Source organism: Halichoeres trimaculatus, unplaced genomic scaffold (genome assembly GCF_033239565.1).
Source record: "Halichoeres trimaculatus isolate MK-OKI-2021-1 unplaced genomic scaffold, fHalTri1.1 fHalTri1_scaffold_4, whole genome shotgun sequence".
Taxonomy (NCBI): domain Eukaryota; kingdom Metazoa; phylum Chordata; class Actinopteri; order Labriformes; family Labridae; genus Halichoeres; species Halichoeres trimaculatus.
In genome coordinates, this window is record NW_027437182.1 from 6,988,646 (window position 1) to 7,002,984 (window position 14,339).

At 40.3% G+C, this 14,339-nt stretch overlaps 2 protein-coding genes across 16 annotated transcripts in view; one reads left to right on the forward strand and one right to left on the reverse strand.

The window, feature by feature from the left end:
• Positions 1-14,339, reverse strand: part of dock7 (dedicator of cytokinesis 7) — a 46,382-nt gene that overhangs the window by 30,908 nt on the left and 1,135 nt on the right. For all 15 annotated transcript variants that reach the window (XM_074669146.1, XM_074669145.1, XM_074669144.1 and 12 more), the window contains exons 2-14: positions 11,978-12,077; positions 9,827-10,002; positions 9,337-9,405; positions 9,115-9,244; positions 8,732-8,944; positions 8,344-8,429; positions 8,180-8,246; positions 7,584-7,733; positions 7,242-7,322; positions 6,745-6,907; positions 6,100-6,242; positions 5,914-6,007; positions 5,561-5,723 (exon numbers count right to left, since the gene is read on the reverse strand). In XM_074669146.1, the coding sequence (XP_074525247.1) occupies positions 5,561-5,723; positions 5,914-6,007; positions 6,100-6,242; positions 6,745-6,907; positions 7,242-7,322; positions 7,584-7,733; positions 8,180-8,246; positions 8,344-8,429; positions 8,732-8,944; positions 9,115-9,244; positions 9,337-9,405; positions 9,827-10,002; positions 11,978-12,077 (1,635 nt within the window). The remainder of the gene's footprint in view (positions 1-5,560; positions 5,724-5,913; positions 6,008-6,099; positions 6,243-6,744; positions 6,908-7,241; positions 7,323-7,583; positions 7,734-8,179; positions 8,247-8,343; positions 8,430-8,731; positions 8,945-9,114; positions 9,245-9,336; positions 9,406-9,826; positions 10,003-11,977; positions 12,078-14,339) is intronic.
• Positions 245-4,853, forward strand: angptl3 (angiopoietin-like 3). Its single transcript, XM_074668535.1, has 7 exons — positions 245-900; positions 1,223-1,333; positions 1,501-1,612; positions 1,723-1,836; positions 2,142-2,237; positions 3,310-3,582; positions 3,678-4,853. The coding sequence occupies exons 1-7, from the start codon at positions 370-372 to the stop codon at positions 3,860-3,862; spliced, it is 1,422 nt and encodes a 473-aa protein (XP_074524636.1). The 5' UTR covers positions 245-369; the 3' UTR covers positions 3,863-4,853.

Below are 14,339 nucleotides of genomic sequence, written 5' to 3' on the forward strand. Positions count from 1 at the left end.
TGGTATGGAGAGGGGATTGGGGTTAAATGGGCAGTAGAGAAGGGGGGGACTTGTATGTCATTTGCTCACTGCTGTGATTTGTTTGTTCAGGAGAGGGAGGGCTCGAGAGGGATTTGGGGGGAGGTAGGGCACAGAGCTAAAACATAGTAGGGTTTAATGATCAGCTAATCCCCCCTCCTCTACTGAGAGGGCAGTATATAACACAGGGCAGGCTGCTGCTCTCACATCATTTAACCAGCAAGGAAGTCTAAGTTCGAGGCAGTGAGAGGGGACAGAGTTCTGAGTGCTGTGCAGAAAGTAGAGGACAGGATAAGCAGTGAAACTCTTATACCAAATCTTCAACAAACAGGACCGGACAAGAAAGTCACGATGAAGCTCTTTTGCCTGTTGTTGCTGCTGCTCGTCAGTTACAGCGCTTCTATCCCTCTGGACAACTTTGGTGTAACAGAGTATACCACCCTTCCCTCTCAGGGCTTAACCACAGACCCGAGTCCCACCGAGGCAAAGTCTCGCTTTGCCATGCTGGATGATGTTCGACTACTAGCAAACGGCCTGCTTCAGCTGGGCCAGAGTTTACGGGAGTTTGTCCACAAAACCAAAGGCCAAATCAACGATATCTTCCAGAGGCTGAACATTTTCGACCGCTCTTTTTACCAGCTTTCGGTGGTGACGTCGGAGATCAAAGAGGAGGAGGAGGAGCTGAAGAAGACCACCAATTTCTTGAAGACTAACAATGAAGAAATCAGAAACCTGTCGCTTGAAATAAACTCCAAGATCAACAGCATCCTGCAGGAGCGTACGCAGTTGCAGAGTAAAGTGGGGAGCCTGGAGGAGCGGCTGAAGGGACTGTCACAGAGCTTTATCCCTGCTGAGCAGCTTGGGGAAATCACAACTCTAAAGGTACGAAGATGAACTAGACAGTTTTAAAACTATTTCAAAACTGCATGCCACATTGCCTAGGAAGGTCTATGAACTTCTGTTCAGTGTATCTTGACGATGCATAGCGGTGAAAGAAAAGCAGTGTTAATAAATGTTTGTATTCTGCTGTAGATCTTAAATCTCAAATTCGTTACCAGCTACAATCTTGTAAATTAATAACAAGCATTTTTGTAAATTAAAGAAGAAGATTTGGTCATTTAATTCTTAGCACCTAGCATGTCCTTGGTTTTTCACATCTGACTGTAACGGGGACTGAATCTGTTTCTATCATCTCATTTTACAGGAGGTGATTGAAGCTCAAGAAAAGACAATCACCAATCTCCTCAACGCTGTGAGGGAACAGCATGATCAGCTTGACCACCAGAAGATAAAGATTAAAAATCTAGAGGAAAAGGTAACAAATGATCCTCAGTTTCGAAAGATTTCTTGCAGTAATTTCAACTGTCTATGCAACTTTTTGTGTCTTTCTTGACTCCAATAACTCCAACTGGAAGTAAAACATATGAATTGTGGGCTGATAGCATTAGTAACTATCACTTTTTTGTTTGCACTCTCTTGCAGCTAAGCTATGACAACTTTCAAGATACCGCCGATAAGCTAACAAATGCTGAATCTACAGCTTCTGACTTGTTTGAATACCTGTCGGAAAACTCAACTGGACTGGACACAAATGGTAGATTTTTTTTGGTTTATAAATTTATCAAAATGTTGGTTTGAATGTAAACATGTTTAAAAAGAGGGGGTGGGTGCTTTCATTTTATGTTGTCCTCTATTGTGTTTCAGACCTCCCCACAGACTGCAGTGACCTGTTTAACAAAGGAGAAGCAAACAGTGGCATCTATGTTATCAAGCCGAACCAATCTGAGCCATTCAACGTGTACTGTGAAATGAGCTTAGGTGGGTTGGACGAGCCAGTTCAAATTGAGTGCAACAAACTGTTGTTTCTCTATTTAGAGGCAGTGACATTTGTAAATTGAAGCATTGGCATTTATGAACGTCACCAATCAACAAGCAAATAACACATCAACAAAATATAATCAACGGGGTCAGTCACTGAAACAAACTGCCTGAAGGCCAGTCAGTAGAGTGGATGTATTCATTCACATTATCTACGGTTAGATAACTTCCTGCTCCTTGTGTAAACCTTTTGTGTTGTTTACTTCTATAAATTGAGCTGAAGTGTATTTCTAATCATTATGTAGATGGAGGTTTGACTGTCATCCAGCGCAGGGTCGATGGTTCAGAGGACTTTGACCAAACATGGGACAAGTATGAGAAAGGCTTTGGAAATCTAGAAAGTAAGTGTTTTAAAGATTTTTTGTTCTACATTTAATTTCCTCATTCTTAAATTTGGTTTTCAAGCTCCCAAAATATCTGAACAAAGCACTGGAGAGCTGGTCTATCTTTGGTATGTGGGTGTTTTGAAGTACTTCCTGAGAGCTTAGTCATGGGAAGCAGCAGTTGTTGTGTATCAGCTCTGAACTGACAAAGTGGCTTCCTGTATTGACTAAGCATATCAGATGTTTTGGCAGTTTTTCCTCCAGCCCTCACTGCTCTTATGTCATACCACATTCAAAGTAATGATTCCTGCAGGCATAAGATTGAGTCACAACTCTTGACTGATTGAGATCTTGCACAATTTCTTGTCCAAAGATGAAGGCCTGAACCAAACATATATGGATATATTCCTAAACGCACATTTTTCTGTCCAATCGGGCCTCTCAACTACATGAACACGGCGATTTCACCCACATAAACAGAGATTTTTAAAAACGGATAAAAAAGTGAAGAAATAAAAAAATATCTGGTTGAGTGGATCCGTGTAGCGGTGTTAAACGGAGGTGGTGTTGACGCGATGACGTCAAGCGCCTAGCAACAAGTCACTGTAGCAACGTTTTTTGACTCCGCATGCTCATAACGTTATTCTTCTATGGTTTTCACATTTTGCTAACCTGCCACTTATCGGCCAGGCTTGGCATTGGAGGCTTCAGAGGCGATTGTTTTCAGTTTGGCCTCTTTGTATGGACAGAGATATTTCTGTGGTGTGGACGGAGATTTTTTTTTAAACGAGGACAAAGATATCTGATCAAAAAAATTTCCATATACGTGTGGTTCAGGCCTAAAGCTGAATGATTTCTGTTGGAATACCCAGCAGGGTAATAAAAAACAAGTGCATGTAAATGCATTCCTCAAATTTATTTAATTTTCCAACAATTTAAATAATTAGTCTCTACAAAATATTGGGGCCTAAGTTGAAACTAATAGTTAACTGAATGGATTGTAATCTTTAAGAGATTTCTTTGATGTGGTCATTTTTTACAATATGGGAGTTATGCTTTAATAATAAAACCTGACTGATGTGTTATTCAGAGGACTTCTGGTTGGGCCTGAAGAAGATCCACAGCTTGGTGAATCAGGGAGTTTACATCCTGCGCATTGATCTGGAAGACTGGAAGGAGGAGAGGCACTGGGCTGAGTACCACTTCTCACTGGAGGGTCCCTCCAAGGACTACACTATCCATGTCAGCCACTTCTCTGGTGACCTGTCTGATCCCATGGCCAACAGCACCGGTGTGAGATTCTCCACAAAAGACAGAAACAACGACCACCACAGAAGCACCAACTGTGCTCGTAATTACACAGGTAAGGAGATTTACAGGTTGATTTGGTACAAGACCAATGATAAAAACTAAGCAATATTTCTCTGATGAGTGCCTCTTGTTCTGACTCCTTTGCAGGTGGTTGGTGGTTCAATGTCTGCGGAGAGACCAATCTAAACGGAAGGTATTTGTGGTTGAGGGCCAAGGGACGTTCAATGAGAAGGAAAGGTATTTACTGGAAGCCTGGAACAGGGCCCTCATATTCTCTCAAGGCCGCCAAGATCACCATACGACGATCCTCTGCTTTAGAGAGATTCAACTGAAACCAAAGAGTCACCAACACCTCTGCCACTCTCAACAAATATGCTCAGCAAGTGAACTAACAGATGCATGATTCATGCCCGGTGTGATGACAAGTCCTTAAGTTTATTTGCCACGTTAAACTGGCTGCTTCCTACCCCAGTTCTTGAAGTTGGTGCTGATCGAGCGAAAAATAGGCCGAAAATGTCACAAGTCAGAAAACGCTGAACATGCAATGATGCAACACTGCCACCGTGCCACGAAGGTCATTAACCTATTGGGTCTGGTCCAGTGGGGACAGTAGATGCGTCATTATGCAACATGTGCTATCACTTGCAAAATGGACATATTGATCCACATCAGCAAACTGATTCAGTGCTGGCTGGAAAAAGTGACAGTACAACAGCAGAAAGACAGAAAACAATGAGAGGTGATGACAGAGCAATTCCACAGTGACGTCTCATACTGGTGGTCAAATGTTGTCTGTGAACTTCAATGTTTATACTGCATCTGTGTCAGCTAAGATATTTAAAACGTATTTTATCCTGTGGTGTGAAATCCTTGCATGTTTTTCTGCAGTTACAGGTATTAATACAAGTTGGTACATAAGGCATGAATTACACAAGTCAAGGTTTAAAGCCACTCTGCATCTTCAACATCTCAAGAACGGTACACTGGTTAATTCTCTCCAGAAAGGCTTTTACACAGCTTCAGCCTTGGTATCATAGAAATAACCAGTAGACCAACACAGGACCAAATATTGGAGGGTCATAGCTTTTGCAGCACACTGTTAAAGTTTTTCTTCTTTGTTTTTTTTTACTCAAAGTGAAGTATTTAAACCATGTTCATGCTAAGCTTTTATTTTTAAGAAAAATGTAGTTCCTATGTATGTCCTATGTTACCGAGTCATATTGACTCTTGAACATCATGACAATGTCCCTCTGCAGTAAATGTGCTTAATGCTAATACCCTGATCTGAAAAGTAGTAATGTGCTTTAGAAATGATGTATTTATGAAAACAAAATAAACTCTTGATCAATGAAACATGACTCAACTTTTCAGTGTTATTCTTCAACTTTGTGCTGAACTAACAAAAACCTGCTTCATGGCCTGAAACCTACGACTAACATCTTGCAAAAAGTTTAGCTGCTACATCCAGTTTACATTCCAGTTTAATGAACCCAAACATCATTTTGAAGTGATATCATGTTCTGCTGGCTCTCTCTGGTGGATGACTTTGGTCTGGCATCTGTTATTAGTTAATCTACAATAGGAAGTCACCTGGTTATCTACAGACAAACAAGGTCTGCTAAATTTAGGCCAGGTCAACAGAAACTGACTGCTAATAACACATCTCTCTAAAAAACCTTGACAAAAAGAACTGTTTTTTTGGAGATTAATTAATCATTAACAGAACAATGTGTCAGGATAACTGGGCATGGAATGATTCCTGGATGAAAAAGTGACCAAGCTTTAATTTGAGGTGCTGCCCTTTCTAGCCCAAAAAGTAGCTTTTGAAATGTAATATTTTCATGGATGAACATATGAAATGACTTTGTGTTATATTATGTCAACTTGAATACAGAGAATCGAACTGTTACAACAGCTTTTATTCTGAAATCAAATGACACATAATTTGGAAAGTAGGCTTCATCTTACTTTACTCATACAATAAAAAAACACAACTTTGTTTTTCATCATCAAATGTGTTTTTCCCTTACCTGTATGTGGTGTTTGGCACATAGACATCCCTGGCAGGGAACTCCAGGATCTCCCTGGTTGGGCGTACTCTGCTGTCTGGGTAAGGTTTAACCTGCAGAAGGTCAGGGGTCAAGCAATAGTGGGGGTTTTCTGGAGCTGGAGATATATCCAGTTTTAACTGAGCTGTAGGGACCGACAAGAGGGACAGAGTGTGAGTCAGGGAGGTACAGGAATAAAATAATCAGAAACTAGAACTATACTTGAAATCAATAAAATCAAAAAATCAAAATCATGCTGCCAATTAAAAATTAGTATAATGGCATGTTTGACTTCAGGATTAAGAAATCTAACAACACTCAATCGATGTCTCTACCTGTGATGGGTCGAAGTCTCCTCAGCACTGAAGACGGCCTTCTCATATCAGCTAGAAACTTATACAGATCCTCATCACTCAGTCTGTCTCCCTCCTGAAAAATAAAAAAACATAAAATCTCAACTTTTTTGCAGACTGTGTGTGTGTATGTGTGTGTGTGTGTTCAGTTCACATGGCAGTGCAGACCTGTTTAAAGAAGTTGGTGATGGTAAGTGTTGCAGGTCTGAAGCCTGTCAGACTGCAAGACTCATCTCCACTGGTGGTCCTTTCCAAGGAACGCCTTCCCATTATGCTTGAGTTTCTCCTTTCTGACCATGAACCCTTTCTCTCTGTACATCAGGAAACAAACAAAAAGTATGTGAAATTTAATTCCAACATTGTTTATTGATGTTTTTCTTTTCTAATACCAAAGGTGGAAAACTGGTTAAATTGTGACACATTTCTCTGATCTGCCAAGCAATAATAACAGCCGCCACATTTAGCATCAAAGACACTTTGTTAGGGTAAAGGTTAAACAAACACCAAAGGTCAACCTCAAAATAACACACAGGAATCAATATGACTGGATACTTTGCCTTTCTTCATATTTGTTTGAAAGTTGTTTTTAGATAAAGTCAGTTTCAGATAGAGATGTGTGGTAATGTTTTGACATGTCCACGAGCCTCATGCATGACTGCTTAATCTGTGCTACAGTCTTTGTCCCCTGATAACTACAAGTGAGCTAGTAGATGCTTAAAAGTGTGTTAAAGCTGATTGTTGATGAATTGTGACAGAGAAACTGTATCTCAGCCACATTGGGATGGATGGATTGTGTTAAAAAAAATATCCGACCTGAGAGGCTCATCTCAAGCTCTGTGTCTCTCTCCAGACTTCCAGCGCTGTTCACTATGTTCATTAGATGAATGGCCGTCCAGGCAAAAGGCATGCGATAGCGTCCAAGACGTTGGCAGAACTGCTCTGACTGGCTGCGAAGCTTCTCCAGCTTCTCCTTATTCTACAACACAAATAGAGATATATTACAAACAGTGATGTTAAGAGCTACATATAAAATAATAATATTGATGTAATAATAATAGTAATATTGATGTTAATTTTTATTGTATTTAAATCAAATGGATTTTAATGTGAAGCACTGTGTGACGCTTGTCTGTGAAAAGTGCTACACAAATAAAGGTTACTTACTTACTTACTTACTTTAAAAAATTTAAAGCATTATGAAATAGAAAATTGTAGTTTTTAAGATGATTCGGCTCTCGTAATTTGCATGAAAAAAAATATTTATTGACCGGTAACACAGGGAGAAGCCGTAAAACTTGCAATGAACATACCTTGGCAGCATCTGACTCTTTGAAAACCATGTACGGCTCAGCACACTCTCCAATATCACCTTGCTGCAGTACCTTTTCCAGCTGGAGACAGAGCACACTGTGAGTCAACACACTAACACAGAGCTATTTATATCAGACAAAGGCCATCTGCCAAATACAAGGCAATCATCAAAATTAAAGTCCTAGTAAACACAGACAGGACTTTATCAGACACTTGCAACAGTTGGTGAAATATTTCAGGCATATTTAGAACATCAGCTTTTTTTCAAGAGTGGGGAAAAAACATCAATCCTAACCCTTTTTAATGGCAATGAAAGAGACATTATATCATAAGTGTCAAACCTTAATAACAAGGAACACATCCTGGGAGGGATAGGTGATGGAGAATATGGCAGAGCGCGCCAACGTGGAGATGGCTGCTGTCTGAATGTGAGGACGTAGCATCCCCTTCGTTTGCTCAGAGTTCAAGTCGAAGAAGAAGTTCTCTGATATCTGCGAGGTACATCAAAGCAGATTTAAAGAGTAGCATAACAACATCCTAACACTGTGAATGCAAAATCTCTGAGTAAATCTGTGCTCCACTAAAACTTCTTTTCTGGCACAATGAGGCTGAAAAACATGATAACATTTCAAGGACAAGTGACCCTCAATACTGGAGCTACTGTGCAGAGCAGTCCACCGTTCATGTGAGACATCTGCTTATCAAAGCACTGCTACCATCTAGTGTTTGTCAGCTTGAGGAGAAAGAACCAGCAGTGGATGTTTCTCTTCGGATAGATACATAGCTCTGGTGATTTACCTGCATTCCTAAAGCATAACAGCTCCACAACATAAAATTTTATCGTCCACTCATCGAATTCGTTTTGGCCTCCCAACATTTTTAATGGTTTGCGGGAGTGACCCAACAACTCAGGGCTGAGGAAAGCATAACAGCTTACCTTTTTCTTTTCCTTGACATCGTATAAGGCCAAACTAGCAAATATGGGTTCAATTTCGATCTCGAACCTTCAAGGAGAGCAAAAGGAGCAGGTCAGCAGAAAGCAGCAGTTAAATAAAAGAGCTAAAGGGCTGTTTTTCCAGAAAAAGGCTGTCCAACACTTACTTCAAGGACAAGCACTTGACGAGTAGCCTCTGGCCAAAGTGTTCTTTCGGTACTTCAGGCACACAGTGGCGCTCAATGGGCTCCTCCTACACAGTTACAGAGAAGTTCACAGGAAAATACTTGTTAGAGCTCCAAATTGTGATGAATATTCATTTATCCCTGAATAAAAATAAACATGTTTTAGGTATAAGTTCACTAATAACAGAGAAAATAACTAACATTCCGGGGCCAAGTTTAAACACTTTTTTGAACCAAGTCCTAGACAGTTCTGGGACTGTGCAACCTGACCTTTTTTTTTTAATTAACTATTACCAAATGCTTATTGTTACCAAATGCTTATTGTTCCCAAATGATGAGAAATAAAGGTTGTGGCAAACTGAAGAAGTACCTCATCAAGGGCTGGGTGCAGCGCAAAGAGTTCTCGGTGGCGGTTGGCATGACGCTGTTCTTCATTGTGTCTATCGATCTCCTCATTGGGGGCTCGGTCAAGGAGGTGAGGAAGAAGGGCATCAGGGAGAGAGTTTTTCAAGTCAAAGATGCTGCAGGCCCAGCTGCCACGTGGGGTGTCATCAATTGACATTGACCGTCGCTTCAGATCGTCCTATACGCCCGAAATCACAAAATAAATCAGCTTTTCAGGCCTACAATGAATTTTGATGACCTTTCTAATGGATATGTATATTATAATACAATTATTACCAATCTGAAATACCAACAGGGGCTCAAAGGTTCATTCAGGTTCATTTGATTAAAAACGGAATATTTTCATACCTGGTCATCCTGATAGCTACTGTTGTCTGGCATCTCATCAGCCTCGAACACTTGTTTGGGCAGGCCTTTCTGACGCTCCTTCTGCTTGTCCAGAGTGTTGGGGTTAAAGCCTGTACCAAGCTTGTGGTATCTGGAACAATGAGCAGTAAAGTGGAACAATGTCAATAAATATTGATACCAAACATAGAACATGAAAAAAAAATTCATGCACTCAAGTCTTACTTTCTGTTGACGATGGCCCAGTCTTCAGTGTAGGATCTGACACAGTCCCGTACGTGGGCATCAGTGTCCCTGCAGCCAGACAGATCCAATCAGACTTAACACACTTTATTCTAATAGCAAGAGTCAGGCCTGAAACTTAATAAATGATGAAAAGCTACCAGACTATGTTATTTAATCTTTTTTTATATCACACAGTGAAGAATCCAGTCTGTAATATCAAGAGTAAAAGCTAAAGAGAGAAATCATTACACAGCCTTTAGGTCTTTGATGGTTACACATGTCGTGCAGCTTTTGGGGTAATTACAGAGAGCAATAATAAACTCTTGCAACGCACCATATAAAAAGTTGCAGTCTACACTCTACTGCTCCTGATAAATAACTTATCAGAGCAACCACAGATGCCTTTTCTCATGAGGGAAACTGTCACAGAAATTATAGACTGAGACAGACTTCAACTCTACACCAGCTTCTCCAGTGTTTCAACCCTTACCCCTCCTCTGGGACGGCCTGTGCCACTGTGCGACACTCCCTGGGTGTGTAGATGACCTCAATATCATCTGGGGGAAACTCAATCAGATCTCTCAGGGGACCTGACTCAACGATGGGAGGGTGAGTGATGAGGTACTCTTCGAAATCCACAGGCTCCACCGCCTCTGTGAGGGGCACCTGGTGGGTGAGGAGAGGGATGGGGAAAGTAAGATGACAGTGAAGACATAATTAGTGACTCAGTTATCCTGTTTATACTTCAAGTACTTACATTCTATGTCAGAGGGCCTACAATAAAAGTGGTTCCTGTTAAATCTGTTCAGAAAACAGTTCAAGCTTATGCATCATCTTTTGTTCTAAGCGGGCAGTTCCTTGTACGTGAATGTGATTCAGGGAAAGCTTCAAAATCCCCTCAGGTAATAAACAAAACCAGATTACCAAGTGTGCTTCAGAGTCTTAGCCTCCTCCCAAAACAGTGAACCCTGGGGGAATATCTTCTTTCATCAGCTTCAAGTTTGTGAGCAGTGGTGAATACAAGCATTTGTCTCTCCCTTTCCCTCTTGAGGAATTTGAACACAAATACCTTTCACAGTTTAATTACCAGCCAACAGTAGCCTAATTAAATGAGGAGAAGGGGGAGCATTTGCTTTTGTCCTGGCTTAGAGCTGCTGTGGGTCAATTGGCACTAGCTCTTTAACAAACACACTGTGTGGCCTTCTACGTTTGAAACTCAAGATACACTGCAGCAGAGACTGTGTGTGGTTTGCAGGCTAATCAATAGCCATCCATCATGATTGTTAAAGCAGCCTTGAAAGTAGCTACAATTTCTGTGTGGCACACTTAGACCAGCATCACTGAGTATTTCAGTTGTTAATGAATTTGCTTTAACATTGCTCAAGGTTAGTCAGAAAGAAAAAGTGTAGTAGCTGAATTAGCACACATCTGATGATGAATTTTTAATTTTTCCCTAAGAAAGCAGACACTGACATGTTTATGAGGCTGGATGCTGGATATTTTCAGGTTGCGCAGTCACTGCAGGTGTCTGACAAGTATGACGAAGTGGTCAGGAAGTCAAATTCTACAACTCAACTTTTTCTTTTGATCTCACATTTCTGAATAATGGTAATAAATAAAAAAGTTTGCAAGCAAGCTGATATAAAGTGATACTCCGGGATGAAACAAGTTGGGTCCTATCACAAAGTTTAGGGCAGAAATTACCCCTACAGCAGTGTTTTTGTGCAGCAGAAGCCCAGGGCGCTCGCACCAAACTCCCCCTCCCTGCTCCTCTGCAGGTTTCCTCTGCACTCAGACGGGGCCATATTTTACTTGACCAAAAACACAAATAAAAGGACTCCCACCGAAAAAATCTGATATCGGTCTGCATTCTAATAATAATAATAATGGATTTTATTTATAACGCACTTTTCTTTATTTAGAGAATTTTCAGCGCGATACTTTCACACAAAAAGACCGCTAAATAAGGCTCTAGTTCTCATCGTGTCTCTTCGTCCTGGCAGACTACCTTTGTTTGTTTATATCTGGCACGCTGCGCACGAGGACTGATACACTAAGCGACGAGCGCCTCGTATAGCCAGCTGTGGCTAGAGAACTAGAGCCTTATTTAGCAGTGTTTTTGTGTGAAAGTAACGCGCTGAAAATTCTCTAAATAAAGCGTGAATGCAGACCGATATCAGATTTTTTTGGTGGGAGTCTGTTTATTTGTGGTTTTGGTCAAGTAAAATATGGCCCCGTCTGAGTGCAGAGGAAACCTGCAGAGGAGCAGGGAGGGGGAGTTTGGTGCGAGCGCCCTGGGCTTCTGCTGCACAAAAACACTGCTGTAGGGGTAATTTCTGCCCTAAACTTTGTGATAGGACCCAACTTGTTTCATCCCGGAGTATCACTTTAATGTTAAAATTAAAACATTATAGATCTATGACTGAGGGAGAATTATCTCTTTTAAGCCAGAAGACATCCTGCCCAAATTCACCCTAGCTGTTAAAATGTATGCAGCTTTTCTTATTCCATCCACAAAACCTCACCCAGATCATTTGACAAGGTTCCCCCAAGTGTGTTTTGGAGCAGTTTAATGAGATGTGAGCTTCAGCCAAGAACCCTGAGGTTTTTTTGTTTTTAAATGGTGCTTGAGAATACTCACTGTGTTAGTGGTAGCAGTGCCTGCATTGAGGTTTTTAAAGAGCTGTGGGGAGCCTCCATACTGGCCTGCTATCTGCTTCCTGACCTCTGCTGCCACAGTCCTGCAGAGAAAGAGAGATGGAGGTGAGGGTGAAAAGCAGGAAGTATAGCAATCATAAATATCAGAAGTCTAAAACTCTTATGTTTTGTCATAATTGGCTTATTTCTAATCAGGGCTCAGATTCAGAAAGATGTTGCAATACAACACTATAACAATGTTTTGACCGATACAAGGATAAGATTACAACACAGTATATTACACAATATTGAATACTTTCAACCACAATGCTTAAAGATCAACATTACGAAGCAATTTTCTTTAACATACACCAGCAAAAAAAATCACAGGTTGCAGATTTTCAGATTTTGTGTGGAGCAAAAGAGACAAACTTTGTGTAGGAATCACAAAAAGAAACAGAAAAAACACATTTAATCAAATATATGACAAGCATGTGGGATTTTTAATCGTTCAAGTGATTAAAGGGTCATTTAAATTAAAGACTTTGTAGAATTGACCTGTTCTTCCTTGAGAAACAGACAATAAACGATGTTAAGCCGAAGTGGCAGACAGGTCAGAAATAATTCAGAAGTGTGGGGTATTACACAGAAGGACAGAAAATATCCCTCACTCTGCTGAATTTTGCAAACAACCACTTTTATTGCTTTGACGGGTAAACGCCAGAGTTAACAAACATTGCGAAGTACTCCGCTTGTCATTTCAGAATTTGCGAGTCTTTGTTCATAGTCGTACATAGTCACTTAAGACAGCATCATATACTGCAAAAAGACAGAGGAGAGAGATAAAAGCCTGTGCATCCCAGTGGTCAGCACTAATCTTCTCAACCCCTTCTGCTCCCACACACACAAACACACACAAACACAGAGGTCCTTTAAATCACACCAACCACCAAAACAACTCAGTGACCCTTTTCCTTGAACAAAACAACAACGCAGCAAGTTGCCCAAAGTGACACAAATAACAAACTAGGAACCAAGGACTGAGGCTCAACTCAAACAACTCAAGGTTATATCACACAGGTAACACAGAGGCTAAAAGGATTCAGCAATAACAAGATTTTTATGACAGGATTTGTGTCTCTGCTCTGTGCATTAAAAGCAGTATCGCACTGGCTAGTTTAAAAGTTACTGCAAACACTTGGACTTGATTACAGTAATAAGCAGGTATTAGGAGGGATTCAGTCTGTGAGGTCACAAAACCTCTAAATGAAACCTAGTTTCCCCAAAGCTACTAAAGTGCTGAGGTCTACGTCACAGATGTGTCATTTAAAACACTGTACACAAACAAAAGGATCCCTAAGCCTGCAGCTGGGTTTCACAAAAGAGGTTTAAGGTTATTAAGGCAACCTTATTTCACCCTAGAAAGGCAAAAGAAAACCCAAGCTGCATGCAGAATGACAAATTGTTTTGTGTTGTTGAGATTTAATGGTCACTGCAAATGCAGCGTGCCACCAAAGACAGGGAGAAGCACTGAACCAACAAACACATTCCTCAATCCCTCTAACCAGACCCTTAACTCAGCCCTGGTCACTGCACACAGGAAGAGCTTCATAAAACAAACGTTTTTTTTTCTCTTTCCGTTTCTTCAAGATGAGTAAAAATAAAAATTAAAAGCAATTACTTTTAGTACACCATAGAAACTGTTGGTTACTGAAGGGAAAAGAAGTATAAAACATATTCATTGAGGCATGAGATTTAAACTTCTTGGCAAAAGCAACTGGCAGTTATAGACACTAAATAAGCCTCAACACGTGATGTTGGCTACCTCGCACAAGATAGACACCTTTTTCACTGCCAGATGAATAACAAGAGCATACTTTAACGCTGCCAACTAATCCTAAAACCTGAAGAATTGAAAAACAAACATATAATAATACAATAATAAAAACTTACCACCAATGTTAGTCAACTTCTGTTAAACAAAATACTTGAATTTATTCAATAAATTGCATGAAAAGATAATACGGAGCTACCTGAAACAATAGCCAGCAAAAAGGCACCATTTCTTAACTTTAGTGTTTATTATTTCTTAAAAAAAGAGACTGAAAATTGTTGATTTATTTTTATGATGAATTCTAAAGAAGGGGTTTTTGATATTGAGACTACATTTGGCACCTCACTTACCGTTATATCTCAGTCTTTGAATGTGCTAGTAAATATTAGGTTAAAAACATGCAATGTGTGGTAAAATAGTTCATTATTAAAATCAAAATAATAATAAATGCATGGACAAATATTAAATTGTGTATGTTTTTGACTTGCAGTTTTTCCTTTCTTTAAGTTTTGCTTCTAAACCACTACACAGT